Source organism: Strongylocentrotus purpuratus, unplaced genomic scaffold (genome assembly GCF_000002235.5).
Source record: "Strongylocentrotus purpuratus isolate Spur 01 unplaced genomic scaffold, Spur_5.0 spur5_scaffold_11, whole genome shotgun sequence".
Taxonomy (NCBI): domain Eukaryota; kingdom Metazoa; phylum Echinodermata; class Echinoidea; order Camarodonta; family Strongylocentrotidae; genus Strongylocentrotus; species Strongylocentrotus purpuratus.
The window spans coordinates 10,729,739-10,757,200 of NW_022145596.1; the positions used below are offsets into that span (position 1 = coordinate 10,729,739).

Sequence of the window (27,462 nt, forward strand, 5' to 3'; positions counted from 1 at the left end):
AGAACTCATGTTGGCTATAGCGAACTTTCTAAAGCTGGTTTTCTTGAAGTCGACCAAAGATCAAAACAACTCGCATTGCATCACGTGCATAAAATATATCATACTAGGGCGAATCATTATATTCGATCCAACTTCGATCTTGTTACTGACGTACATGATTATAATACAAGAAATAGACGATTCAACTTTAACTTACCAGAAAGAGTAGGTAGTATTGGAAATTCGTTTTATTACAATGCCATAAAACATTGGAATTCCCTTCCCAATGGTGTAAAAGAAATAGGAAACTATGATCATTTTAAGAGGAAATTAAAGGAATACCTAATACTTGACAGTCAGAGAAGAGAAGTGAATGACATGTTATATGATTGAAATTGTTATTCTTCTGTCGGTTCATACTTTTTCATGTTGTATATACTTATGTTTTCGTACGTTATAGAAATTCTACAAATTCATCATTATTTTCCTCTTCTTCCTTCTCCTCTTTTTCTTCTTCTCCTTCTTCTTTTTCTTCTTGTACTTAATATCATTTCTATCATCAGTTTAATGTTGTTATTATTATCTTTAATAAGTAGTTCTTTTAATTTTCTTATCTGTCTGTAAATATTACTATTTTAATTTATTAATTGTATACATGTCTGTAAGGGACCCCACTGGAAATAAGCTCTCGAGCTTTCGTGGGTTATCCTGTTCAAGCTGACTTATTTTTGATCTGTTATTATTGTATATTGTTGTATGTTGGAAGCTTGTCGAATAAAAATCAATCAATCAATCACACACACACGTAAATTCCAACGCACAGAGTGCAGCGTGCAGCCGCGTTTCAGGGCATTCAGTTAAATTCCTGTTTTTCATGATATAGGCATTTCAAGTATATGAGAATGTAAAAAAAGGTATACTACAAATTCGACATGATATGGTAATAACCAAACTACAGGCCTACATTTGGCTATTTCGTTCGCGAGATATAGAAAATCGAAAGAAGTATTAATTTTGGACAACATTAAACGTTAGCTCATTAAAACAAATTGCGCCCATAACTACGCCTACGCCGATCTTTTCAAATACGAATAAAATTTACTGTAAGCCAAGCTACCATAATAATTTTGAGGAGGAAAAAAAAAAAGCATAATTATTGAACCGCTTTTGTTTTTTTTACGAATTTTGCCCAATATATTTCAAAATCACAATTTTGTAATCAGGTAAAATTGAATAGGCCTATTATAAGTTTGCGATCCAATGACTTGGAATTCTCATCAAATATAAATTGAAAGCGAAGAAAATTAAACAATTTAAAGTATTTATATAATTCCGTATCATTTCAGAGATAGCATACGACTTCAAAACTGCAAGTGATTATTTTTTTCAATCTTTTCCACTATTACATGAAGTTTTTGTTTAATTGACACTCATGATATTAGGTCATTTCCACACCAGCTGGTTCTACAGGTACTTCGTCACGAAAGGGAACGATAGCGGGTTGAATAACCTTTTTCAGCCTCTGAAATGGAGAAAACGAAATGAAGAATCATTGTTAAACATGTTAAAAGGCACAAATTTCAAATAAAAAATAATAATAAAAACAAAAAAAATTATTGAAACGCAGTAATGTGAGGAGTGAACCCCCCCCCCAAAAAAAAAAAAAATCACTCGTTTGGTTTTAAATCTACTTGAAAGAAATGGAGCAGATTCAGAGGCAGCTGGTTGGGGGTAACACCTGGTCAGAAGAAGTCGGAGAAGGAGCTAGTTTTTACTTGCACAAGGAGCACTTTTTACTACTTCCTTAACCCGTTAGAACCTTTGTTGAGGCTCACACGATATGCAGCATGATGCACTCGTTTACAGAACTGCACCAAAGTACGAAAATACTCTACCCAGAGGACTGAAATAATTGCACTGAAAGAAGAATGGTTTAATAATTCTTATGAGAGTGAATTTCACTATTTATCTGACAGCATGGAGTGGACTTCAAACGAAGTGAATATGGTTTCTCTAGTACCACTTTGAGGTTTGAAACCAAACTGTTCCTTTCCTACTTCATTGTCAATTTGAATTTTTATTCTTTTGAGAATGATCTTTACGAGCAACTTACAGGTTACATGGCTCATAAGGCTAATTGTCCGGAAATCTTCACACACACTTGCCTTATAGGCTTCTTTGGAATTGGCACTTATAACCCCCCCCCCCCCCACCCAATAAAAGAAAACAAAGTGAATTTCCTCCAACAAATAAAAAAAGTCCAGGCCTAGCCTACATTTAGAATTTTACTTTAGGGGGGGGGGGTGCACTTATTTACAAATTTCCGCCTAGGAGGCGGCATGAGAAAAATGGTAGTCCCCTTGGCTCCCTGTTTACATCCCTGTAGGCACAACAATACCAAACAACAGCAACAAAAACAAAGAAGATGCATTATTTTTGTGCTACTCGGCACACCCGTTGCTCAAAAGGAAGCCGTATTCCCTTTGAGGATCAGCAATTATAAGCCCTAAAATCCTCTTCATAATCTTACCGTCATAGTGGGCCCTTCACCTTTGATCATGTGGTAATAGATGGAGTAGACCCCTCCTGCGGGAATCCACACCATCGACGAGAGGGTCATACAAAAGCCGAGCCTGTCGGCCCAGCTCGGGTAGCCAGAGGAATAGGACAGCGGGGCCCAGTACACTATGTTGCCGATCCAAACGAGCTGAGAATAGAATGTATTTTACATGATTATTTGACAAATCAGGAACACCTCCCAGGATAAACCGATCGTGTTGATTTGTTCCATGTGTCTCAATTATTTTTAATTAATAATGGTCGCAAAGACTTTCAAGAAATCAGCTGTATAGGCCAGTTCTAATACCAAGTGTCCAAGTATTGTATTGCCTATAGAAATCATGCTCAGAATATATATCATACCATTGTCATCTTTGTACTGATATGTATTGAAATTCTTGCTATCCAATAGCCAATATTTTAGAAATACCAGTATACGTTCGGGTCCTATTTCAAATGAACTCTGGGAAAGTTTGGTGACCAAGTCGCGATCTGTTTTATATTTCGCGCGTTTGCGCTATGCATGCCGACGTTGATTGTGTGTTTATGTGTAATTTCCCATAGTAATCACAGTGATATATCACAATTTTTAAGAGTGGATCTTTACGTATGATGATTTTTGGAAGGTCTTTGCGATCGGATTATAGATTTTAAAACAGAACAATTTCTGTTACAATGACAGCTGAATCAATGAATTCAATTTAGTTAGACTCAAATCAATTAATCACCATTCATTTGTTATAGGTAATACAAAGTTTTGGTATGGGGTCATGAATTTGGTTCAAATGAACATATTGGAAGCATATGTGATCCTACAATATTCAGTGATCGTTGTCGCGGTTGAAATTGAGTCTAAAGTTATCAAATTGTAAATAATAAATAATAATGTTGTATACCTCCCTCTTGAGGTCAAGATATTAATCGAGCCATAAAACGATGTTTCTTGACTAAAATCGAACGATTGGCCATTTCCGTTTGGAAATTAAAAATAAAAAATGTATATTTTGAGATTTTCATGGTCGCAGCTATTTGAAATTTACCGGGAGCACCGGTATGTTGATATTCAACTTTACTCGAAAGCAGAAGCGTTTTACTTTTAGGTGCTACCCTTTTTTAGTGCTTATAATACATCCAATGGGGCATCCAAATATTTCAAAATAGTAAAGAATCACTATCCAACCAATTTCAAAATTTCCCAAAACTTTGTGTGAACTTTAATATTGATGTGCAAGTTCATGGTAAATATCGGTATTTAAAAAGTGGGATTGAAATATAGGGGCGGAAAAAGCAATCTTTGGACACGGGCGGGAACATGTTGAAGAAAAAAAAAGCACATTCTGACCAGCAAGCAAACAAAAGACTAGTTGTCTCATTTTGAAGTGCCTTTTTGTTCTAAAACCTCTTCGTTCTAAAAATTAAAAGGGATTGGGGCACAAGAGTAAAAAACAAAACCGTTATTTTGTTTCTGACTCTTTTAGATTGGAGCTTATGTGTCTAATGAGAGAGTATTTGACCTCGCAATATCTCTTTATAATACTATTTGAAGCTCAAATATTCATTGTAGTACAGCAACTTGGAATCCTTAACATTCAGAGAAAAATATATCCTTAATGTCAGTAGAATAAGGGCCATCTATATTCGGAGAGATATTTACCAGAGCAATAATAGGAACAGTGACTGGCCAGCAGATTATGTACCATTCAATCTGTTGCCATCTTAGCATCTCGGCAATGTCTCGGGAGAACCTTCTAACTCCTTTAAGCAAAAGAGGGAAGAAAATTAAGAAGTTACACATTCCTTTCAATACTTTGATAATTTGCGATAATCTGAAGATGTCAAAAGTTACACTTAAAACTAGTTTTCATACGTTGTGACAGTGACTGACCAGCTTATAACGATGTACCATAAAGTGTCTCCATGTTAGAATCTCGACAATGTTGTATGAGAATCGTCCCATTACCTTAGATACACACAAAAAATGTAAATACATAAATTAAAATTGAAAAATGGTCGAAAAGATACATGCAACATTTATTTCTATATTGCTATGCTATACGCAGGTTTTAAACAAAAAAACACCCCCACCCTTGTCTGTCTTGCGCTATTTCCTTCATCTTTCGGCATGTATCATTAGCTTTGATACCATCCAACATCATTATTCTTTTCCTTGCCATCGGTCTTATTCCTTCCACCCTTCCCTCAATGATATCTTTTGATCAGGAGTCTGTATCATGCCGTAGAGTCTGTTTAATCCATTTCTTCAGTTTCTCCTTCCATGATGTTTCAATCTTTCGCTCCTCCCCCACTCTTTCGTGAGACTTCACTTTGTAACTCTATTGACCAAACCTATTTCTGCCACATCACGCACCCCCCCCCCCCCCGCAGCCACATTCAAAACGTTTTGATGTCCGTTGTTTCATAATTCATGCCTCTAATCCATAGAGTAGCACACTCCAAACAAATTTACACTCGTTTCAATACTTTAATAATATTATTATTGCCCTAAGTGTCATTACCTAAACAAAATTGGTTTAATGTTTACTTATGATGGAAAAGCAAGGAAAGTGAAAACATTTTGTGTACGATTCAACGCATGTACCAAAATTGGTGACAATTTACCCAATGTTTGGTAAAATTAAACCCAACAGACATACATGTTCCATTTTTTAAAACCACAAACAGGTAAAGTTTCGCCTCTCTCCTTTAGGATTTACTCTTCAATTTCAACAGTTGATAGTGACTGTCCTTAACTGTTTTTTCTTCTACAATATGAATAACGAAACATGCAACCACCAGGGTCCTATTTTTATCATTATTTTTCAACTTCTAGCCTAACGCCGCGGTCTGCTGGCGCCCCTAGCAATGTTAACGATTCGTTGAAGAAGTATCCAGACTAAATCGGGACCAGGGGCAGTTTATAGCCACAATTCAATGTTTTTATTTGTCCAATATATACCTTTAACATGGATATTTGTTTCGCTCACATGTACTAGAGTTAAGGCTCATCCACAGTTTGCAAAGAACAGAAATATGATAAAAAACATGGTTAAATTTGGTGATGATAAAGTAAAAGTCATAGATTACATTGATTTTAATTGGGCTATGGCTTGTTTCGTTTCCTTAACTCTGACCAAATTAAAGAGAATTTTTTACCATAAAACCATCCGATGGCGATGCTCTCGAAGAAACATATCCAAACGATAGGGAAGGTACTATCCCCATAGTGACTAAAGAGCGTGAAGACGTAGAGACCACCCTAAAATGTAATCAATAATAGCAAAAAATATAACAATCATAATCATAATGATGATGACAATAAGCAAATATTAATCGACTACGAGGGTTATGGTAAGGATATATTGACTGCTTTGAGAGGCATAGTGGTTTCTATAGGGTCAAGGGAAACTCACAACCTGCTATGACCCCAAGGCGCTTGCGCCGCGGGGTCATAGCAGGTTGTGAGTTTCCCGAGACCCTATAGAAACAACTATGCCTCGAATATTAAAAGCAGTCAATATATATTTTATATACCGAAAAAAAGGAAAATGTTGACTCACCCATTTAGGTTTCCATCTCTTTGAAGTCATGAATATTAACACCAACAATAACTTGTGTACACTGTATGAAATCCAACAAGCTGTGCTCCAGTAGAACAGGGAATACCAAACACGTTTACACGAACAGTAACTTTTGTACAGGATGATATCACCAACAAGCTGTGCTCCAGTAGAACAGTAGAACATGAACAGTAACTTTATAAATTCACAAATTCGCAACATATTTACACAGACTGTGCGTCTAGTCTACTTGGTGTAGATGTACACAAAATGGCGATCGGTCGTCTGCGCTGCGTGGATTGGTAGATTCGTCGCCTGAATGCAGCGACCAAAATCGAATTGCACTCAAACACCGTTAACGGTATTGCGCATCGGTCATCCAGGGGCGGATCTAGCTTTTTGCTAAGGGGGGGGTTGACCAAAATAATGACGATGCGGAGCATCGTCCACGAGCCGCGAAGCGGCGAGCCGATTTTTGGGGGGGTGTTTATTTGAACCCCGTAAGTGATGTTTTCCTGGCATCTATTAACACAATGGAGACCATAAAAAGCAGTGCATGATAACGTCTTTTTAAATCAAGTAACAGTTTAATACATAGTTATATCCAGAGTTATCATGTGTTTGGTTAAGTTACCAGATGAGTTGAATATCTTCTCACAATATTTGCACTTGAAAGGGTTTCTCTCCAGCGTGCGTTCTTTTTTTCTTTCTTTTTTTCTTTTTTTTTCCCTTTTTTTTTTTTTTTTTTTTTTTTGGGCCGCCCAAGGGGGGGGGGGGGTTGCAACCCCCCAACCCCCCCCCTGGATCCGCCACTGGTCATCGCACAAAAGAAACTTATACGGTAACACGTAAACCAAAATGGGGATCGCAGCAAAATGACGTCACGTTTTACAGCCATGGAAAAAGTGCTATGAAAAATGGATATAAACCGGTAGAGCCGGGAAAATGACTATGAATTTCAATTAGCGGGCATGGTTAAGAACATGACTGCATTTTCAACCAATCAGAAGACAGGATTAGTAAAGAATCTTAAAATGAGGTATATAATACAAACTATCATCGCCGAGGTGATGTCGGGGCTACTATCATACCGAGCCGCAAGGCGAGGGATGATGGTAGCCCCGAGATCACAGAGGCGATGATAGTTTGTATACATTGCCCGAGTAAAGGATGTTAATATTTGCTTTATATCCCATATCGGCAATAAGGTCTATTTAAAGTGAATTTTACATATTTAAAAGTCAGAACTGATTCTGCAGACAGTTTATCTTCAGCTAGATTTTACAAAGCACAACACGCATACATGTAATACAGTCGATGCGCGCTCATTTGACATTGACATTGACATTGACATTGACATTTCGCGTAACCTACTTTGCTACGCTTATTCAATGGGCAAGTGGGGCAGCAGCAAAAAATTACGGTACAAAAGTCCTATGGCAGGGAGATAGTACTTATCTTTCATTGATCATGTGACCTCGTTTAGACCAATCAGATTGCAAGATTCTTAGTATGCGGGATATAATAATAATAATAGTGATAACAATACTACTGCCACTACTACTACTACTACTACTACTACAACTACTACTACTAATAATAATGATAATATCATTAGTGATAATCCTCGTCGTCGTCGGCGTCCTATGAGTCATGACTGACCCTTTTTGACCCCATAATTATGATGAAGTTCCAACCAATTCTATGCTGGTCATAGCGATTAGCTGTGCAGATGTTCATGCCAGTAATCCTTTTTATTCCATCAGCCCATCGAACTTTTTGCCAACCACGTTTCCGTTGACCCTCAACATGACCTTGGGTAATGATCTTCTCCAGGTTGTCACCTTCTCTCCTAGAAATGTGTCAAAATACCGCAACTTGTTCTTATCTATCTTCTGGCATAGGGTGGCTTCCGCTCCAATTTGGTTCTTGACAAAATCATTTGATTTATGAGCCTTCCAGGATATCCTCAGCATCCTCCTCCAACACCACATTTCTAAAGCATTGATTTTCTTTCTATCTGCTGCTCCAAGCGCCCACGTCTCTGACCCGTATGTAGCGATTGGAAAGACCAGAGCAATCATCATAAGAATCTTGGTGTTCCTTGAGATCCCTCTGTCTTTCCAGATGTCAGTAAGGCTTATGGCAGATAATGTAGCCATGTCGAGACGTCATCTAATTTCTGGTGAGCTTCCACCACCATCCACAATCAGAGAGCCCGGGAAGTTGACAGGGTTGACTACTTCGATATCCTCTCCATCAGCTTGAATATGATGGTCATTCTTTCCTCCACATATCATTACCTTTGTCTTCTTAATAATGAGGTACAGTCCATATTCCTCACTGGCTTTTTGAAACTATACATGTTATAAATTGTCAGCAATTGAATGCAAATTGGTAAATCCATGACATAACTTTTGAGGACCTTTCCCAGTTGCTCTGTATTAACAAATAATAATTCAACATCTGCTCAGAGCCAGATTGACGTTTAGTCCGTTTTAAAGTTTACGAGTTAACGCCCACCTTGCTCAAAACAGATGAAAATCCCCATTCTCTAGAGAAAATATCTATTATTAGGCCGATATTATCATACAACCCTCTATGAGATAGATTTGATGAATGAATTCCTCATCAACCACCCTCAGAAGTTTAGAGCTGTCGTGGTCAAGTGGAAACGTCTTCAGATTGTGGATCGCAGGGATGCAGTTCAAGTTCTCCAACGGAACTAATGTCCTTTTGCAAGACATCAATCTACATACGCCACTCTCCATCCAGGTGTTAATTGGGTACTGGTAGGAAAGAGTTCCTTGAATGCTGTGAGCACCGAAATCGGTAGCCTCGCAAAGCCGGGGTAATATTGGAGCACCTTGAGCTCCTACCGTGCACGATGTGCCCTATATATTTATATGCAAATGTCCAATAGCATTAAGTTTATCATTGGTAGTATTATGTTTCCATTAACTTATTTATTAGACCACTAAATATCTACACGAGTCGATAGCTTACCTGAGTTACCATACAGAGGCCAATGAGGAAGTTTACAAAGCAGACTCCCAACACGAATAGCTCTTTATAATACCCAATCCGCAGCCAGGTAGGGAAAAGATCCAAGACAGACGTGATGAACGCCTTCACCATGACGAGCTAACGTCGAAAATGGAGGATAAAAATAATTTTTTTAGTTCATGAAATGGGGAGTTGTTGGTTGTGTGTTTAGAGAGAAAATTATAAGCTATGCTTTCTCATCCACATGGTCTTTTGTCGACACTATCAAAGTATCAAAATATTACCTGAATCGAGCAGAACGAAGAATATTTTTTTTTCTCAAATTTTTTGGAAAAGTTTAAGATGTTTAAAGGAATGACAATGCTTAAATCAAGCGGATGAAAAAGGTCGAAACGGTTTAGAGGTTGAGAAAAAGGTGAAAAGATTGAAGGTCGGAAAATGTTGAACAAGTTTGAAGAAGTTGAAAAAGGGTTGGCCTTTTCGGCCAGTACAGACCTTACACAGTTGAAATGTTGTAGAGGTTGAAAAGGTTATCAAAGTTAAACATATTTAAAAGGGCGAATGGGAAATAAAATATAGGTCTAACTATTTGGAAATTAAGTATAGGTAAAGCAAATGCAATCTACAGATAAAGATTCTCGATCGAGTCTTTTTTTAAAACAAATATCAGGCATAGATTAATACATTCTGAAACCTGCTTATGCTACAAATAAGTTAAATGAAAACAGTCGAATTAAAAACATTGGAATTAAAGGATTTTGGTATGAAGATCCACAATGTCTTTCTTATAGCCATTTCGTTTATAGACATTAAACTTACAAAGGCTGATCCAGAGGGGGGTCAATGCGGTCCAGATCCCTCTTTTTTTTCTTGTCAGAGATTTTCTAACTTAATTTGTGTTACAAATCATTATAGAAAATATGTGATGACTTTTGTTATTGCTTGTCAGACACTCTGGGTACGAGTAAAAAAGAGCAGTAGAGATATTCTGATGATTTTGATGCCTCTAATTCTTGTCAGAATTCTGACCCCCGCCATCCCATTTTGGCCAAGTCCTTGATCCTTCCCCGATTACCTGAGAGTTGAGCCCAATCTTTAGGACCACTAGGAAGAAGAAAATTGCCGAGACCCTTGATAGAGGCATTAGAGCAAACGCACGTGGAAAGACCTCGAAAAATAGACGAGGACCTGAAGTAATCAAACAAAACCAAACAAAATCAGATGGGAGAAAATGAATGATTTACTGCGTATGTTGTAACGAGGGTGCCGATGAGGGATTCGAATTTCACGTGGTTTGTTTCATAAAACGCTCGATATAAGTAGTGCACATTTTGCGTGAATGAATCCGATGACTGGGGTAAAGATATCTTAGAGACGGTATTTCGTATTAATATAAATCCAAATTAAAAAGAAAACGAAATAACTGATATAAATATAGAAAATGATAATTTATCAAAAGGAAGGAGATAAACATTTTGAAAATGTTCCTCATCACCAAGATGTATCATTGGTAGACTAATGTGGTACTCAGTCGCCCACAACGTATTTATTTCAAACGTTGTACGAGACAGGATGGGGGTGGGGGTGGGGGGGGGGGAGAGAAAATCCTCTACTCCTCATAATCATTGAGGGGGGGGGGGTTTGGGGGGTTAAACCCCCCCTTTGGTATTTTTTTTGTGTGTAAACCCTCCCCCCCCCTAAATTTCCCTAACCCCCCCTTTTGGATTTTTTTTTTAAATTTTAATTTTTTTAATTAAAAAAAAAAAAAATCCCATCAAAAAGATGACCTTACCCCCCCCCCCCCAACGGAGCAAAATGTCAAATTTTCAAATTTCGATACCAAAAAAAAAAAAAAAGTGACCTCTTACCCCCCCCCCCCCCGCGGCTGGCTGAGTCGTGGCGAAATTTTCGGCCCGATTTATAAATGTTAAACCCCCCCCCCCCCCTTGAAAAAATCCTGCGTACGCGCCTGTACAGTAGACTTGCGGGTAATCTTTCTTGAGGGTTTGTAGTCCTGAAAAGGACTGTTGGTATAATCACTCCTGACGACGGATAGTCAACCTGTTCGAAACGTAGAGCCACTCCCGCCACTCATCCTCTCCAAGCGCTATAGTTCTCCTTAGAACTATTATGCTAAGAAAGATAACCAACAGTCTTTTTCAAGACTATACCAAATGTCCTTTTCAGGACTAGAAACCCTCAAGACAGATTACCGAAAGTCCTTTTCAGGACTCCTCAATCCTCCCTCTATCTCACATGGTGCACCCACAAGTCTACTTATATAACTGGTCTTTATCTTTAAGGTTAGAGGGTTGGAGGGGTGAAGCCCTCACCCTCCTCACCACCAGTAGGCCAGGGGTGTTAGGTATATGTTTAAGGTTAGAGGGTGGGAAGAGGAGCCCTCATCCCTCTTCACCACCAGTAGGCGAGTGATGCTAAGGTTATGGTTAGGGTTAGAGGGTGGGAGGGGGGGGGGGGAGCCCTCACCCCTCCTCACCACCAGTAGACCAGTGGTGTTAGGGTTAGGGTTACGGTTAGTGGGTGGGAGGGGTGAAGCCCTCACCTCTCCCCACCAGTAGGTCAATGGAGTTAGGGTTAATGTTAGAGGATGGGAGGGGAGGAGCCCTCATCCTCCTCCCCACCAGTAGGTCAGTGGTGCTAGGGTTGGGGTGAAGGATAGAGGGTGGGAGGGGAGGAGCCCTCATCCCCCTCCCTATCAGTAGGTCAGTGGTGATAGGGTTAGGGTTAAGGTTAGAGGGTGGGAGGGGAGGAGCCCTCACCCCCTCCCCACCAGTAGGTCAGTGGTGATAGGGTTAGGGTTAAGGTTAGAGGGTGGGAGGGGAGGAGCCCTCATCCCCCTCCCCACCAGTAGGTTAGTGGTGATAGGGTTAGGGTTAGGGTTAAAGTTAGAGGGTGGGAGGGGAGGATCCCTCACCCCCTTCCCATCAGTAGGTCAGTGGTGACAGGGTTAGGGTTAAGGTTAGAGGGTGGGAGGGGAGTAGCCCTCACCCCCCTCCCCACCAGTAGGTCAGTGGTGATAGGGTTAGGGTTAAGGTTAGGGATGGGAGGGATGAAGCCCTTAACATCACTTCCCCACCAGAAGAATAGTGGCGCAAGGATTAGGGTAGTGGTGCTGACCAGACTGCTGACACTACTCTTACCACGACACTACTCTTACCAGTAAAGACATCATTTTCTTGGAATCCCTCACTGGTCAATACGAAGCCAACGAATGAAGAGACGATGAGAACACCGTAGATACTTGTAATCACATTTAAGGAGGCTACGATCATGCTGTCCCTAAAGACAATCAATAATACAAAAAATAGCCTTGAAGATAAAAATCAGTAATAATCATACATGTAAATTGTGAAAGAAACAATCTAGAAGCAACTGGGAAAGGCTGATTATGGAGTACAAGAGAATTGATGTTTATAATAAACATAATAAAAAGCTTGTAATGATTAACATCAGTAGCAGATCTAGGGTTAGGCTTTAGGGGGGAGGGGGTGGGAAGGGGGATGTTGATTTTCATTTCTCCAAGGCCCCCTTTTGTTTTCCTAGAACCGCTTCAGATAACATTAATAAAAAGACTCATTTTGCGAAATATCACACAGAAATCAGTTATGGGACTGCATATAAATGTTTGGTCCACACTTTTCGTACTTTTCTTGTGTTCATCATATAAGACGACGTTTTAATAGCGATCCTTTTCAGGAGACACTTTCGCTATGATATTCTTTCAAACTGACCGTATACAAAGAATTTTAAGCTCATAAATATTTTTCAACTTTCCGAAAACCCAATCTTCTATTTAAAAAATATTTTTCTTAAAGACATAGACCGGTAGTGGTAAAATTGCGGTTCAAGTATTTTGGGTGCAAAATTACCATTCAATATTGTTTAAATATTGCCTTCAGAGGTTCTAGATGGCAGAACTTCAAACTAAATTCGCAAAAACAGAAATATATGCCCAAATGTTCAATGTTGGATATATATCTATATATCTATCTAGGCCGGATCGATATGATAATTTACCAAATATATCAATTAGTAGGCGGTTTCCCGGCAAAATTTGTATCATCATGTATTAGTCAAATCATATTCTTTCAGATGATAAGTAATAAGAGCTTCCATTTCTCTTTTTGAGAGGGGGGCGTTTCCAAAACTGGTCTATACCTTTAAGACATACCGGGTAAAAATCGAGACAAATTAAAATCATCAAAATGCATGAACGGAGGTCTACCATATCTGAATTAAAAATACACTATGTTTTCTTCCCGCAGCTATGATCTTATTGCAGTATATATTACTTCCCTTGAGCGGATAATAAAGGTCATTCATCCGTGTTCTTTTCCATTATTTCCTCTTCTCTCTCTGTCTCTTTCTATCTCTATAAGATTATATCGTTAAGCAAAACAAAAGATAAAGGAAATCAGTAGAAAAAGTTTAACAAAATGAATGAATCAATGATCCGGGCTAACTGGGCACAAGGTCCGCTGTTCGAGACCTGCCGCGGCACTAATGTCCTTTGGCAAGGCATTGATCTACATTGTCCACACTCAACCCAGGTGATGTAAATGAGTACCTGGCAGGAATTAATTCCTTGAAATGCTTTTAGCGCCATAATGGCAGCACAGCTAAAGCCGCCGGGGTAATAATCTCCAAGTTTGGAAGCGCTTAGTGATTGTAATAAGCGCTATATAAAAAAACTGAGTGTTATTATTATTATTATCCGAAATAACAGATCATCGATCGCAAATTAGTCGGTTTGCCCCCCAAAATTGTAAAAAAGAAGAAAAAGTTTTTTTCAACGGTTTCCGGTGGTTCCGGCGGGTCATACTTTTTTAATATTGCTACATGTATTACAGCTTTCCTGTAAATAATAACTTCCGGTTATTTTGAGAGACTGTCGGCCATTTTGGACGCCATTTTGGATCTCCCGATTTTCTGGTAGGTATAACCTAATGAGTAATGTAAGTGGTATAAATGGATTCTTCGAACCCTAAACCTAGGTATCGACACCAAAATTAAATCTTTAAGATGATTATATTATGATTTACAGCTATTTGAGGCTTGGGTGGCCGTCTTGGACGCCATTTTGAAAACCACCACTTTCCGGGGGTTTAATTTCTTAGATTGTTCATTATGTTGTTTCTGATGTCAAACACCACCGGAAACCGTTGAAAATCCTTTTCTTGCCGCAACGGTCGGGGGTCTAACCATAATTATATTAACCCGACTAATTTGTGATTGATGATCTGTTCATTGGCGGCCATCTTGGACGCCATTTTTAAAGTAACCACTTTTCCGGTGTCCGATTTTCTTAGATTGTTTATAGCATGTTGTTCCTGATGCACCGGAAACCGTTGAAAGACGTGTTTTCGCTACTTTGTTTGGAGGTTGGGGTATCATTTATCCCAATTAATTGACCTGAATTTACACTTGCATGAATTTAAACAAAAATTTAACCGTCTTTTTCAAATACCTAGTGCGAAAACAGTGGAATATATGAAATAAAGGTAATATTTGAAAATTTCAGACGGTAAAGTTCTGCAAACCCTGAGAACAATAATTTCATGAAGAATATGATTCATCCAATGCGGTTGAAGTAAATATTTTATTTATTAATCATTTGCTGGTCTACTTACTGCTCCACGAAACTAATGGTTTTCGTATGGAGTTCCGGTGCTAGCAATTAAATGAAACTCTTGAAATCTTATAGCTGATCGAGCGATTCTGAGTTTGCCTTAGTGCCCGCTGCTTTTCTTTTCTTGCCACGAGAAGAGAATATTACAAGCGAGTGTTTTTGTACCAACCTATAGAAGTTGTAATGAAATTTGTTGAAGCTTCCAAGGGCTGTGAAAGCACCTAGTCCAATCGAGAAGGAATAGAAAACTTCTGTTCCAGCGGCTATCCACACCTTTACAGACCATTTGATGAAGAAAAATAAAGTCAAATGCCTGTCGATTGCTATGTATTTCATGTGCTTTTATTGTAAACTGAATGCAGTTCTCCTATTGGGTCGGTATTTCCAGTTAAATCATTCAACAACAACAACAAGAAAGTGGATGGAGACCAAAACAAACACACGAAAGAAAAACAACAACAAATAAAACAAAACAAAACAATGAACCGTAGACCGCCATCATAGTAAAGCGTCGCTTATGATGGCAGTCTCGTGGACTTTTGTCCACAGATAGTTAGGATAATACTTCAAATTCATAATAATATAGTATAGAAGAAGTTCGTTTATATATGTATATATTGTATTAATCACAATTTAAAATGAAGTTATATTATTAGCGTATTTTTATTATACCTAACGTTTACATTTTCTTTGTTATTCAGTGTATTTTGAAAAAATGCAGATATAAATTCAAATCATGATTTATAAAAGGGAGATTATTTTGCCTATTAAATTCAGACACGGTTAAGGTAGCGCTGCATAGTTTTACTCGTTCTGAGCTTTACAAATATTGGAATGACTAGTTTGAAGACAAAGAGAAATATTAATTATATTAAAATAAACAAATCCTAAAGGCCCGAATTCACAAAGATGGTTTGTCGACAAACCTAGGTTTATGTGCGTCATATGACGCGTTCCGATGCATTTCAGACCAAGGTTCAGACAAATTTTAGTCCGAAACGCGTCGGAACAAGTCATGTGACGCACATAAACCTAGGTTTATCTACAAACCTCCTTTGTGAATTCGGGCCACAAAGTTAATGGTTAATGTTGTTTGCTTTGATACACATTAACCTTTTCTCTCGAGGTAGATTCATAAATGCTCAAGACCACCTAGAACTAGAACAAGTCGATTGCACTAAATTTCTGGGACTTTATATTGATAGTGATTTATCTTGGAAATCCCACATTACTAATTTGAGCAAGGTCCTCTCAAGAAATACTGGTATACTTAATAGACTTAAACACTTTTTTCCCAGTAAAATGTTATTATCAGTTTATTCTGCTATAATGACTCCATACCTCACCTATGGAATTCTCGCCTGGGGGTAACGCTAATGGAAATCTAATAAATATGCTTTTTCGCATTCAAAAACGCGCTATTAGAAATATTAATCATGTAGGATACCTTTTTCACACCAACAACCTGTTCCATGAAAACAGAATCCTAAAATTATCAGACTTATTCTATTGCAATGTTGGTATATTCATGTACAATTTATCTACTAATAACCTACCTGAAATATTGTACGAATGTTCCGGAGAAATAGATCCCTACATGATTATCCCACATGTCAGAGCAACGCATACCACCTTCCCAGGGGCGTACGCAGGATTTTTTCAAGGGGGGGGGTTTTAAAATATTTTGCTCCCGAAAATTTGAAAATCGCGCCGGCCGAAAAGTCGCTCAGTGGGGGGGGGGGGGGGGGGGGGGGGGGGGGGGGGGGGGGGGGGGGGGTAAGCGGACACTTTTTTTTTTTTTTTTTTTGGAGGCCAAAAAAAATCGCATCGACTCAGCCGGCAGAAAAGTCGCTCAGTGGGGGGGGGGGTAAGCGGACACTTTTTTTTTTTTTTTTTTGGAGGCCAAAAAAAATCGCATCGACTCAGCCGGCAGAAAAGTCGCTCAGTGGGGGGGGGGGTAAGCGGACACTTTTTTTTTTTTTTTTGGTCTCAAAATTTCAAAATTTGACATTTTTTTACGTATGGGGGGGGGGTAAGGTCACCTTATTTAGGTTAGCCGTGGGTATAATTTTTTTTTTTTTTTTTTTTTTTTTTTTTTTTTTTAAATAAAAAAAAAAAAAAAAAAAAAAAAGCCAAAGGGTTTTTTTTTTAGGTTTTTGTAGGGGGGTTTACATACATTAAAATACCAAAGGGGGGGGGGTTTGAACCCCCAAAACACCCCCCCTGCGTACGCCCCTGCACCTTCCACGTACCCGAACTGTTTTTGTCCAAAAAACGATTATGTTTACAGGACCCAGTTACTGGAATGCCCTCCCGTTAGAGTTAATTGAAAGTCAGTCCTTATATACTTTTAAACGTAAACTGAAGGAACTGCTTTTCAAAGCATATCTTGATGTCAATGTATGTATGACTTTTGCATGCAAGCACGTTGTGTCTGGTTGTCGTGCTTTCGAAAATACGTATTTAAAAAAAACCCAACAACAACAATAAAACATCTTTACTTCTATATCCGAGAGTGCGACGGCTGACACAGTGTGCTTGCTCGCTTCGTTATTCTATTTATGTATGTAATATACAAATGTATTAATTTTACTATTATCTGTAATGTTCGTTTACCAGCTGAGCACCCATTGTATGATAATTTAAGTACGTGTGCTTTTATCTACACTTAAAGAAAGGAAGGAATAATATAAACAGCACCACCGCAAGATTATTATTATTTCCTTTTTATTTTTTGATTCATTTAGACTGGTCACTATTACATGCATATCCGTCCTCCATTTATTACCACAAATACTTTACTGGGGCCTACAGCCTTACAAGCTTGCTTTCATGTAGGTCCCATCATATTTCTCTTAGTTAAATCACTAATTCATATTGACCACTTATCTTTGTTATTATTATGTATTATTGAAAAAAACAATTTTGTAATTCATTTGAAATATATGTATGTTTATGAGAAATATGAAAATAAATGAAATGAAATAAATGAAATGAATTATAAACGAGTTAATGGTATTATATATGTTCAAGGAGTTTCAAGTACATGATCTCTCGCATTTATCCTTATATATACGTGTTCTTGTCAGAATAAACAAATGATTAAAAAATAATATATTTAATGTGTATATATATATATATATGAATATATATATATATTATATATGTAATATAATATATAAAATACAAGAAATAATAATGCTCCGTAGACGAAGATATTGTTCTACAAATTGTCGCCCTTAGGGCTTTGTCAAGTAATGATTTTATTTTATGAGAATGAGATGCGCTTATATCGATGCATAACAATACAATTTTCAAAGTCAAATAAATTCGTCAAATTCAAATGATTACATAAAATGGGAATACATACAGGTCCTCTAATCAGAGAGAAAACACGATAGGAAATACCTTCGCGAAATCAACAGATGCAAGATATTATACGAGCTTTGAAGACCGTTTACCTGTGTTCTTCCAAGTAAATATATTTTGGGGTAGAAAAAAATCCGCAAACCCAAAGACGCTCCTGGTAAAGTGACCCCACGTATAAGAAATGCGGCTAGTACAAGGTGTATATAGGGAACGGTGACATAAGCCATCTGCAAATTAAGAGAAGTAAGAATAATAATTATATCACATCTAGTTCGGTTTCAACAATTTTACACTCAATATGGTCATAAAGTGGGAATTTCGATACAAACTTTATTTTTAATTTTTCATCATCATCATCATCATCACCATCACCGTTTTTAATAATATTTTAACACCCACCCCCGGACTATCACGTTATCAAGCAAGCGCTTGACTGTGATAGCCCTTCTTCTGCAGGCTTCTTCATGAATAATTCTTGGTAGTGTCATCAGTATCATGTTGTTTTAATGTCAACTTTTGTTATTATTACACTTTGTAAACGTTCAAACAAAATAATGTCGTATCGCTGAAATGTAATTTGATTTGTTTGTTGCACAAGACAATACATTTAATTCAATTCAATTTAAAAAAAGGGCAAGTTGAAGGAAAAAAAAAACATGATTAATTTCTGATCGAAATCACACGATAAAAGAATGATCATTGGTATTAAAAATAAGAAAACAGAACAAAAAGTAGTAATATACAAATTATTTCTCGGATTTACACTGTGAAAAGGTTGGGCAATATTTTGTCAACACTTTGCCCAACGTTGTGCCAATAGTCAACCCAACCATCTATTGGGCAATATTTTGCCCAGTGGTATTGGTAAACGTAAGTGCCCTACTTTACACGTGCATAATTGTTTCGTATTTTGACAAAAATTTGGGCGAAGATATGACCCTTCAACTGCCCGACTACGGTAGCCCACTTGTTGGGAAAATCTTTACCAACTGTTGGGCAAAATACGAAAATATTGCCCAATAGATGGTTGGGTTGACTATTGGCAAAGTGTTGGAAAATTTTGCCCAACCTTTTCACAGTGTACTGGTCGAATTATGAATTGAGTGCACCTTTTAATGTAGTGTATTTAATCAAACCAAGCTATTTAACTAGTTTAACTACAATAAGCATTGCTTAAATGTTTATGCTCACAGCCAACAATAAAAAGTAAATTAAGCAAATGGGTACGTAGTATGACCAATGCAGCTAAAAAGCAGGGTCATTTTAGCAGTAGAACAGGGTGTCTAGCTCATAGTGTGACAGACATATTCGTTGTACAAGGACCCACTATATTATTCCTCTTTTCTTCATTAACATTATTATCATTATCATCGTCACTATTATCATCATCATTATTATCATCATTATTATTACTATTTCTATTATGATGATTATTATTGTAAGTATCATTATTACCATTATTGTAATTATTACGAGCACAATCAGCATCGTCGTCATCATTATTACAATTACAAGGACTAGACTGTAAACAAATCATTGCAATTTCGTATTTTGGGGGCCCTTTTTTCGTCATAAAATTACAAACAAATAAACAAACAACAAACAAAAAATATAACATTACCTTGCCGCTCCATTTGACTCCCATCCAGAGGCCAAAGTAGATGAGCGTCCATGCGAGGAAGAGGGCTAGGGCAAGATGCCCAACAATACCTCCTACGTTATGTATCCCGTCTATCCCTGTCTGGCCTAGCACCTTGAATCTAGCAAAGGAAAATGACAACTGATAAAACTAGAGCCCATTTTTCATTTCATTTCATCTTTATTTCATCTTTATTATCGAGTGTTCCTAACATTCACTAATTTCTTGACACTCCTTTATCTACTAAGAAATACGAATTTGTTCTCAAAGTATACTTTAATTCAAAGAATACAGAAAATAATACAGAGTTATCCTGACGGAAGCGTTAACAACTACAGCATCAGTTTGTGGTATCACTGAGGCTGCAAGGTGACATCGGTTCAATTCATTTCGGTTTATTAATATCAACATACACAATGTACAATGCAGTAGTCCAGGGACCAATAATGCATGTTTACATAAAATATGCATAAAAACAGGAATGATAATATGAGGTATGGAATCCTTAGTAGATAAAGGAGTGTCAAGAAATTTGTGAATGTTAGGAACACTCGATATTCAAGATGAAATAAAGATGAAGTGGAGCCCCCCCCCCATCATGTTCTATTTCCCCAGATTTTTATGCCATATCCTGCAGTAGACTTAACCAGTAATACACCCAGATGTGGCTTTAGACAAAGATGTTGACTTTACTCATTTTCAGGCAGGAGCGGTTCAAGAGAGGGGCTAAGGGGACCCTTCTTCCCTCCAAGCCCCCTCAAATTATTGATTATAAATGAATTTAAGCGAGGAACATGTAGAAAATGAATGCAAGGGCTCCAAGCTCCCCTATCCCCATTATTCTTCTAGTTCCTCGCCTGATAGGGGAGGGGAGGGGGGGGGGGGATGACTGCGCCTCTCACAAAATATGCCAATCAGCTTTAACAAAATACATTACTTCAACCGGAGCCCCTTTGTATATATCGGATATCACATAATCCAGACTTTATTCACAGACATTCAGCCATGCTATATACAATTTTGAAACAATGATATTTTTTTCTGAGGGATCCACAAACTACAATCACTGCTTATCAGTGGAGCCCCATATTTCCTCAAAAATCATTCATTTATTGTTATAAATTTAATTATGTGCAAAGTGTATTTGTATAGTTACCAGAAAAAATGAATTATGTATGAAAAATTTAATACCTTTGTTTATCTTTCTGTTGGAAATGAAATAAATATGAATTAAATTGAATTGAATCGAATTTGGCGTACATATTTTCTATAAGCCAAATAGTTCTGACCCGGTCCGCTTTAATTGTTATGATTGTAGATCATAACTTAGAGAGTTCGAACCTCGGCCCAACGCTAATGTTCTTTAAAAAGCGGTTAATCTACATTTGCCACATTTGGGTAACATATTCAAAGTTAAGAAAGTTTTTATTCAGGGGACCTAGTCATGAGTTATCCCATTAACCTGTTATTAATGAAAGAACTACAATTCTTGGAATCCAGTATACATTACTTGTTGAAATGTCTGGGAAGCGCCGAACAAGCGTTCGGTTTATCAAGAATAACCTCGTCTGAAAAGTATGTATACAATTTGAGTATGTTAGTAAACCGGTCTAAGTGGGAAACGTTGATGATATAGTAGTATTGATACTGTGAGTTTTAGAATCATCATCATCATCATCATCATCATCATCATCATCATTATCATGAAACTTACTTCCAGAACTCGTAGGCCGGATTATAACCACAATGGTCAGGGTTATCTGAAGACCCTGCTACATCCGAATACGAATCCCACTCGTTGCCGATATAGGTTCCGTTGAAGCACACCCATTTAGACTAGAGTCAATGAATTCAACGTGATACAGTATAGCAACAACAACTGTTAATACCATATTTATTATCATTTTTATTATCATTATTATCATCATCATTATCGCGATTGCAACTACCTTCGAAAATCAGCCTAAGGCAATTTCAATGGCCTTAATTTGTACATCGCCTTTTGAGATGTGCGAACATTAAAGGGGAAGTCCACCCTAAAATTAAGTTAGTTTTAATAGGAGTAGAAAAATGAGAGAAACAAGTCAGTGAAAGTTTGAGCAAATTCCGATTAAAAATAAGGAAGTTAGGATTTTTGAAGTTGTGATCAATCAAACACAAATTGGCAACTCTATGACGTATCATGCGAGCTCAACTTCCATTTGCTCAGTACTAAAAAAATCTAAAATTTTCATTTTCCCTCAAGAAAAATTTCAACCATACATGCACCCTAAATATAATAATTGCAAATATGTTTCTATACTCCCCCTGCAAGGAACAAATATATATTCCGTCATCAATAACGAAGAAAACATGATTTTATGGAATATTATGCACAAAGCAAATGAAGGAGAGCTCGTATAATAAGTCACAGAGTTGCCAATTTGTATTTGATTGATCACAACTTCAATAATTTATAACTTTCTTATTTTCATTCAGAATTTGCTCAAACTTTCACTCACCTGATTTTCTTATTATTCTGCCTCTATCGAAACAAACTTATTTTGGGGGTGGACTTTCCCTTTAAAAAGACGTGTGACGTAATTTGAACAGGATTTCTGTGGGATATACAATAAATTGATATTTCGAAATTAGTTGCGATCGTGTTTATTATTACTTGTATCATTAACTCAACTCAACCTTCCCATTTAGAGCTATGCACGATCACAAAGACCTTCGAGAACTCACTGCCGAAGCCCTTGGCCTCAATAGCCTAGTCCATTACCTACTGAAATGTGCGATAAATGTATGATAAGAGAATCTGAATAGAATTTATATGTGATATACATGTACCATAGGGTATTGGAATAGACAATTTTCGTTATGGAATCAAATTTAATGCAAAAATCTTTTCTAAGTACCTCGTTACAATGTATTAGGCGCGTTATAAATGTGATCTATTATTATTATTATTTTTTTTTTTGTGCGTCATATGACGCGTTTCGACGAGTTTTTACAAACCAGGTTTGTGAAAAACGCGTCAAAACGCGTCTATGACGTACATAAACCTCGGTTTGTCGACAAACCTCCTTTGTGAATTCGGGCCATTATGTTAGCAAGTTGCATTCTGTCTATTGAAATACAATTCGTAGCCTGTGAAAAGAATAATTTGTAAGGAGGCTCTTAAGAAAGATTTCTGCATTAAATTTGATTACATTTTTGTTTGTTCCCTAGATACGTGTCGTTGTCGTATAAGTCTGCCATATTTGGTTAAGGGCAGGTCCAAGCTATTTGGATTGTGACGTACGGGACATTCAGAGATTTTAAACAAGAAATAACAATGGATGAAATTATTTATATGGCTATCTTTTGGTATGAGTCTGTGGCTATTATGGGCCAGTTCATTTGTGGAAAGTTTTAGTTCTGACCAATTCATTAATTAATTTTTAATGTAATTAATGTGCTGCGTGACGTACGGGACCAGAGAATTTCTGACTTTTTCAAAAATAAGTTCATCGTAAAAGATCTCTGAATTTATTAAGTTATGAGATTTATGGTAATGATATCTTAATTCATTATGGAATCAAGCATTAATCACAACTATTACCATATTTTTCTGACCCTCCGTTGTTATGTAATATACCAAAACATAAATGTCTGTATGGAAAATGCATTGAAATGAAGAATTTTCGTTCAAATTTGTTAAATGTGAACAATTTTAACTTAAATCAGTGACAATGAGAGTGTTTTAGGGCCCAACTAGATCCTCTGACCATCACTTAATATCCTCTGTGTTAATTTATGAGGTAAATCAATACAAACATTACTTTAATAAAGAAAACACTTGGAATTACACACACTACAGTTGTATATTACCATTTTTATTCCATTTACCCATCTGTCATGTGCAGTCATGCTTCTATTCTCATTTCATTCATCCACTCCATTCAACATTGTTAAATGTTTTTAAATGAAAATTAATGAGGAAGATGAATTTGAACTTGAAAACTTTGTTTTAAACTTGTTTGAAACACAGGGGCACACTCGGCACATCACATTTTGTCAAAGAACATTTCTTATGCTCTACGTGTTTGTGAACAAAGATACACATGTACATTACAAGTATGAAGTTTTTTCTTCATAGCTTGTTTGAGTAATATTACAGAATTTTGATGGAATTCAAAGATAATGCAGAACATAATTCTTTTTTATTTGTTTATTACAGATTACAGAACATGTATATGTTGCTGTCATATATTCAAGAATTTTGATGTACATTAATGTAGATGTTTGTGAATGATGGATACAAAAATATAAATCTTGAATGTATTTTGTATTGATTAAAGACATCTTATTAACACCACCAGATATAAGTAATTAAAACCTTTAAGGTTTGTGTGACCTTCTCCACAATTAAAAAAGATTAAAGCGTAAATTAACAAAAGCGCTTGGGTGTAAAAGTGATGAAAATCTTAAGTGGGTGAGAGTGTGAAATATTCAAAAAGGCTATCCTTCCTTAAAAGTTTTTTATTTTTTTTAGGAGATCAGAATTCCCGAGCTGACTCCATAATATGTTGTATGCTGTAATCCTTTAGTTTACAATCATATATAAATAGAATATCAAAAAGACAACCTCACATGGAGAGCTTGATACCATGTGCTATTCTTGCTTGCAGCATCTATGAGTTGTAAAAGCCAGTTTCTGGTGCATCTACTACCATTATAATTTCTTTAGACTCATTCCAGGAACTAGTACACTATTATGATTTACATATTTAGCATCCTGCCAATGTTGGGGACATCAACTGGCAAAATACCAAAGTTGATAATACCAGGGGTCTGGCTTGAAGACTTATTACAGTGTACATCAAATTCAGTACAACTAAATTCCTAGAAGGGACCCAGTTGGAATGTTCATTTATCCCTGTATACAACAAGTTTCCTAACACAGTATATATTCTCCTTTTGGTCATTTCCTTTTTCACATCTTGCATTGGTTTTATATAGGGTTGTCCCATACGTCACACACTTGTCCCGTACGTCACATTTCTTAATTTGATTATGTAATCAACACAGAATTTTTGTAATTTTTGTTAAACCTATTTTTTGTTAGGTATTCATATAAATTAGAACTTTCTAGAATATCTTTAAAAAAAAAAATTATTTTCATAATTAAAATTAAACAAATTAATGTCAAATTGTGACGTACGGGACATCACACTTTGGAACCTACCTCATTTGCATAATTAATTAATTTTGAAAGTTTTTATATTTGTTTCCAATTTTCTAGCATGATGGTCTGCATGTCCTCATATATTTAATTTTAAACAAATAATTCAAATTGGATACAAAAATAAAAATGTAATGTCCCGTACGTCACACTAATTAATAAAAATCGAAGTTCGTGACCTTGGCATTCGACGTATCTTGAAAAAAAATTATATTTTTTATCAGATTCATAAACTTCATAGTTTCAGCTTTAAAATGATGTATAGTTTGTTAAATATATATATATATATATATATATATATAAAAAGATGAAATTTGACCCCCAGAGGGGACAATAGCTTGGACCTGCCCTTTACCAGGGGAAGGGGGGGGGGGGTGACTTGTGTGCCCGACTCTCCCCGATCCACCACTGAGGAAGCTTTAAATAATGGGATGGAGAGGGATAGGGGGAGGGGGGGGGATGTACAGAGTCTAGACTTACGGAGCCAACACGGCATGAAGCTGTGTTCCATTCATGATCACATCTCTCCCAGGGGAGCTCACCGCCAAGGCACGAACTGTAGAGGTAGTACAGGGTCCAGGCCAGGATGGTGTTATAGTAGATGGTACGCCACCAAGCAACGACAGTAGTGGCGATACCAATACCTACGATGATCAAATTAAAGGCGTGTTCAGGAGTGGGCGTGGTAAACCGCCACAAAAAGAGCCGCCCGGGTTTTTGTACATGTAATATGAATGGCAACTACGCGCAACAAAGGACTTCTGCGTATTCACTGAGATCCGTGTATTGTACACGTAACGTCATCACTAAACAAAAATACAGCCGTGATTATGCCGCGTCATTTCTGTACAAGCCTTGGGCTTGGAGTATTACAAAAAAAAAAAAAAAAAAAAAAAAAAAAAAAAAAAAAAAAAAAAAACGTTCAACATATATTTTATAAAAACTTACCCGGCTCCAGCTAGGCTACCGATTTTGCTGTATGCTCACATAATTTAAGAAACACTTCCTACCGGCCAGGTATCCATGTAATAATACAAGGTTCAAGGTTTCAAGTTTTTAAAATATTTTTACCACATAATGTAATAAAATGAATATGCAATATATATATATATATAATATACAAGCGTTCAATAACACAATATTAAACAAATTATACGACAAATAATTAAACAATTATTCAAATAAATCAATTAAGATTGGCAAGGTGGTTTAAACATAGTGGAGGGTCTATTTAAAAAGGCATGGCTTGTATTTTATAGACCCCTTGAGAATAAAAAAAGTAACAAGTGCTCTGTAATGAAATATATCATTTAAAACTACCTTGGTTGATTCGAATGTAGGAAATGTCAAACTGATGACTTGCCAAAGGACAGTGGTACAGCCACGGGGCTCGAACCCACGGCCTTCGCATCTTAAGTCAAGTGTGTAAACCCCTCGACTAAGACACCTTTGATGTACCAACATGAAACGCCAACAGAGAGATCATTTATCATGTTTTTATTATGAGCCTCCGTGAAAATATATTAAACTGGAGGATATTTTTCAAAATACATTTTTTATGGTCGTCGTAATAAGCCACTTTGGAGAATCTATCTGCGCATGCGCAAATAAAGTGCATTCACGATCAAAAGTAGTGGAATTCCTATCTCACAAGATGATGCAGAAACCTATATAAATATATTCAAACCAAAATTCAAAGAGTTATTTACCCTCTAATTTGGACTGGATTCTACTATAATTTGGAGTGGATTAGACGACTCAAGAAGTGATTCCTAATATGACTTTTCAAAAGAGTGGAATTCCACCCATTCCCTTTATCAAAGTCAATCAATGTAAATCTACGTCATTGTGTTTCGCAACGGCTTGTGAAAATAGCATTTGCTGTTTATAAACATAGTATTGAGAACAAAAAAAATCACGGTCATGAATTGAATCCTTTGATCTATATGATCAGGGATCAAAGTTTATTGAGTTTCCTTTGAGAAAAAAGTAATGTAAACTCGTCAATGTTGGTAAACTGATCTATCGCAAAAGGTTGATTTTGTAGTCATACAAAATAATGAATAATCCGAGGTAAGGAATAATAATAATTATATTAATACTATATAAAGCGCATAATAAACAAAAGTTTCTCTATGCGCTGTACATGCATGAATTACGAAAAATGTAATCATTCAAAAGGAATAAAGAAAGAGAAATATACAAATCTGATAACTACTAATGACCAACTCGTAATGGTTAGGAGCCAGAGCAAAATAACACTGGGTTCCTATAGGAAATATATTTATTCAGATGGTCATATTTCAGCCAATACCTAACATAGACAATTGGTTTTCGACAATTTTGGAAATTATTTTTGATGCCCTTTCGGAAAATGAAGACAAAATTGAGAAATTCTAAAAATAGATTTGTTATGACGTAATGCTTCACCACTCTATTTCATAAGTCATAGGCCTGATTGGTGTCTTTGTAAAAGAGATTAGTCTGGATAAAA

At 36.8% G+C, this 27,462-nt stretch overlaps 2 protein-coding genes across 2 annotated transcripts; both read right to left on the reverse strand.

Moving 5' to 3' along the window:
- Positions 1–1,281: 1,281 nt before the first annotated feature.
- LOC115922219 (sodium- and chloride-dependent taurine transporter-like) lies at positions 1,282–10,282 on the reverse strand. The gene is made up of 6 exons (XM_030980618.1): positions 10,177–10,282; positions 9,102–9,239; positions 5,692–5,794; positions 4,193–4,293; positions 2,510–2,686; positions 1,282–1,501 (listed from the first exon to the last, which is right to left on the reverse strand). Exons 1-6 carry the CDS (start codon positions 10,243–10,245, stop codon positions 1,418–1,420), a joined length of 672 nt encoding a protein of 223 aa, XP_030836478.1. The 5' UTR covers positions 10,246–10,282; the 3' UTR covers positions 1,282–1,417.
- Positions 10,283–11,635: 1,353 nt separating this feature from the next.
- Positions 11,636–23,653, reverse strand: LOC756322 (sodium- and chloride-dependent GABA transporter 2-like). The gene is made up of 7 exons (XM_030981276.1): positions 23,633–23,653; positions 21,474–21,595; positions 19,742–19,880; positions 18,213–18,347; positions 14,921–15,024; positions 12,280–12,401; positions 11,636–11,814 (listed from the first exon to the last, which is right to left on the reverse strand). Exons 1-7 carry the CDS (start codon positions 23,651–23,653, stop codon positions 11,636–11,638), a joined length of 822 nt encoding a protein of 273 aa, XP_030837136.1.
- Positions 23,654–27,462: the final 3,809 nt, after the last annotated feature.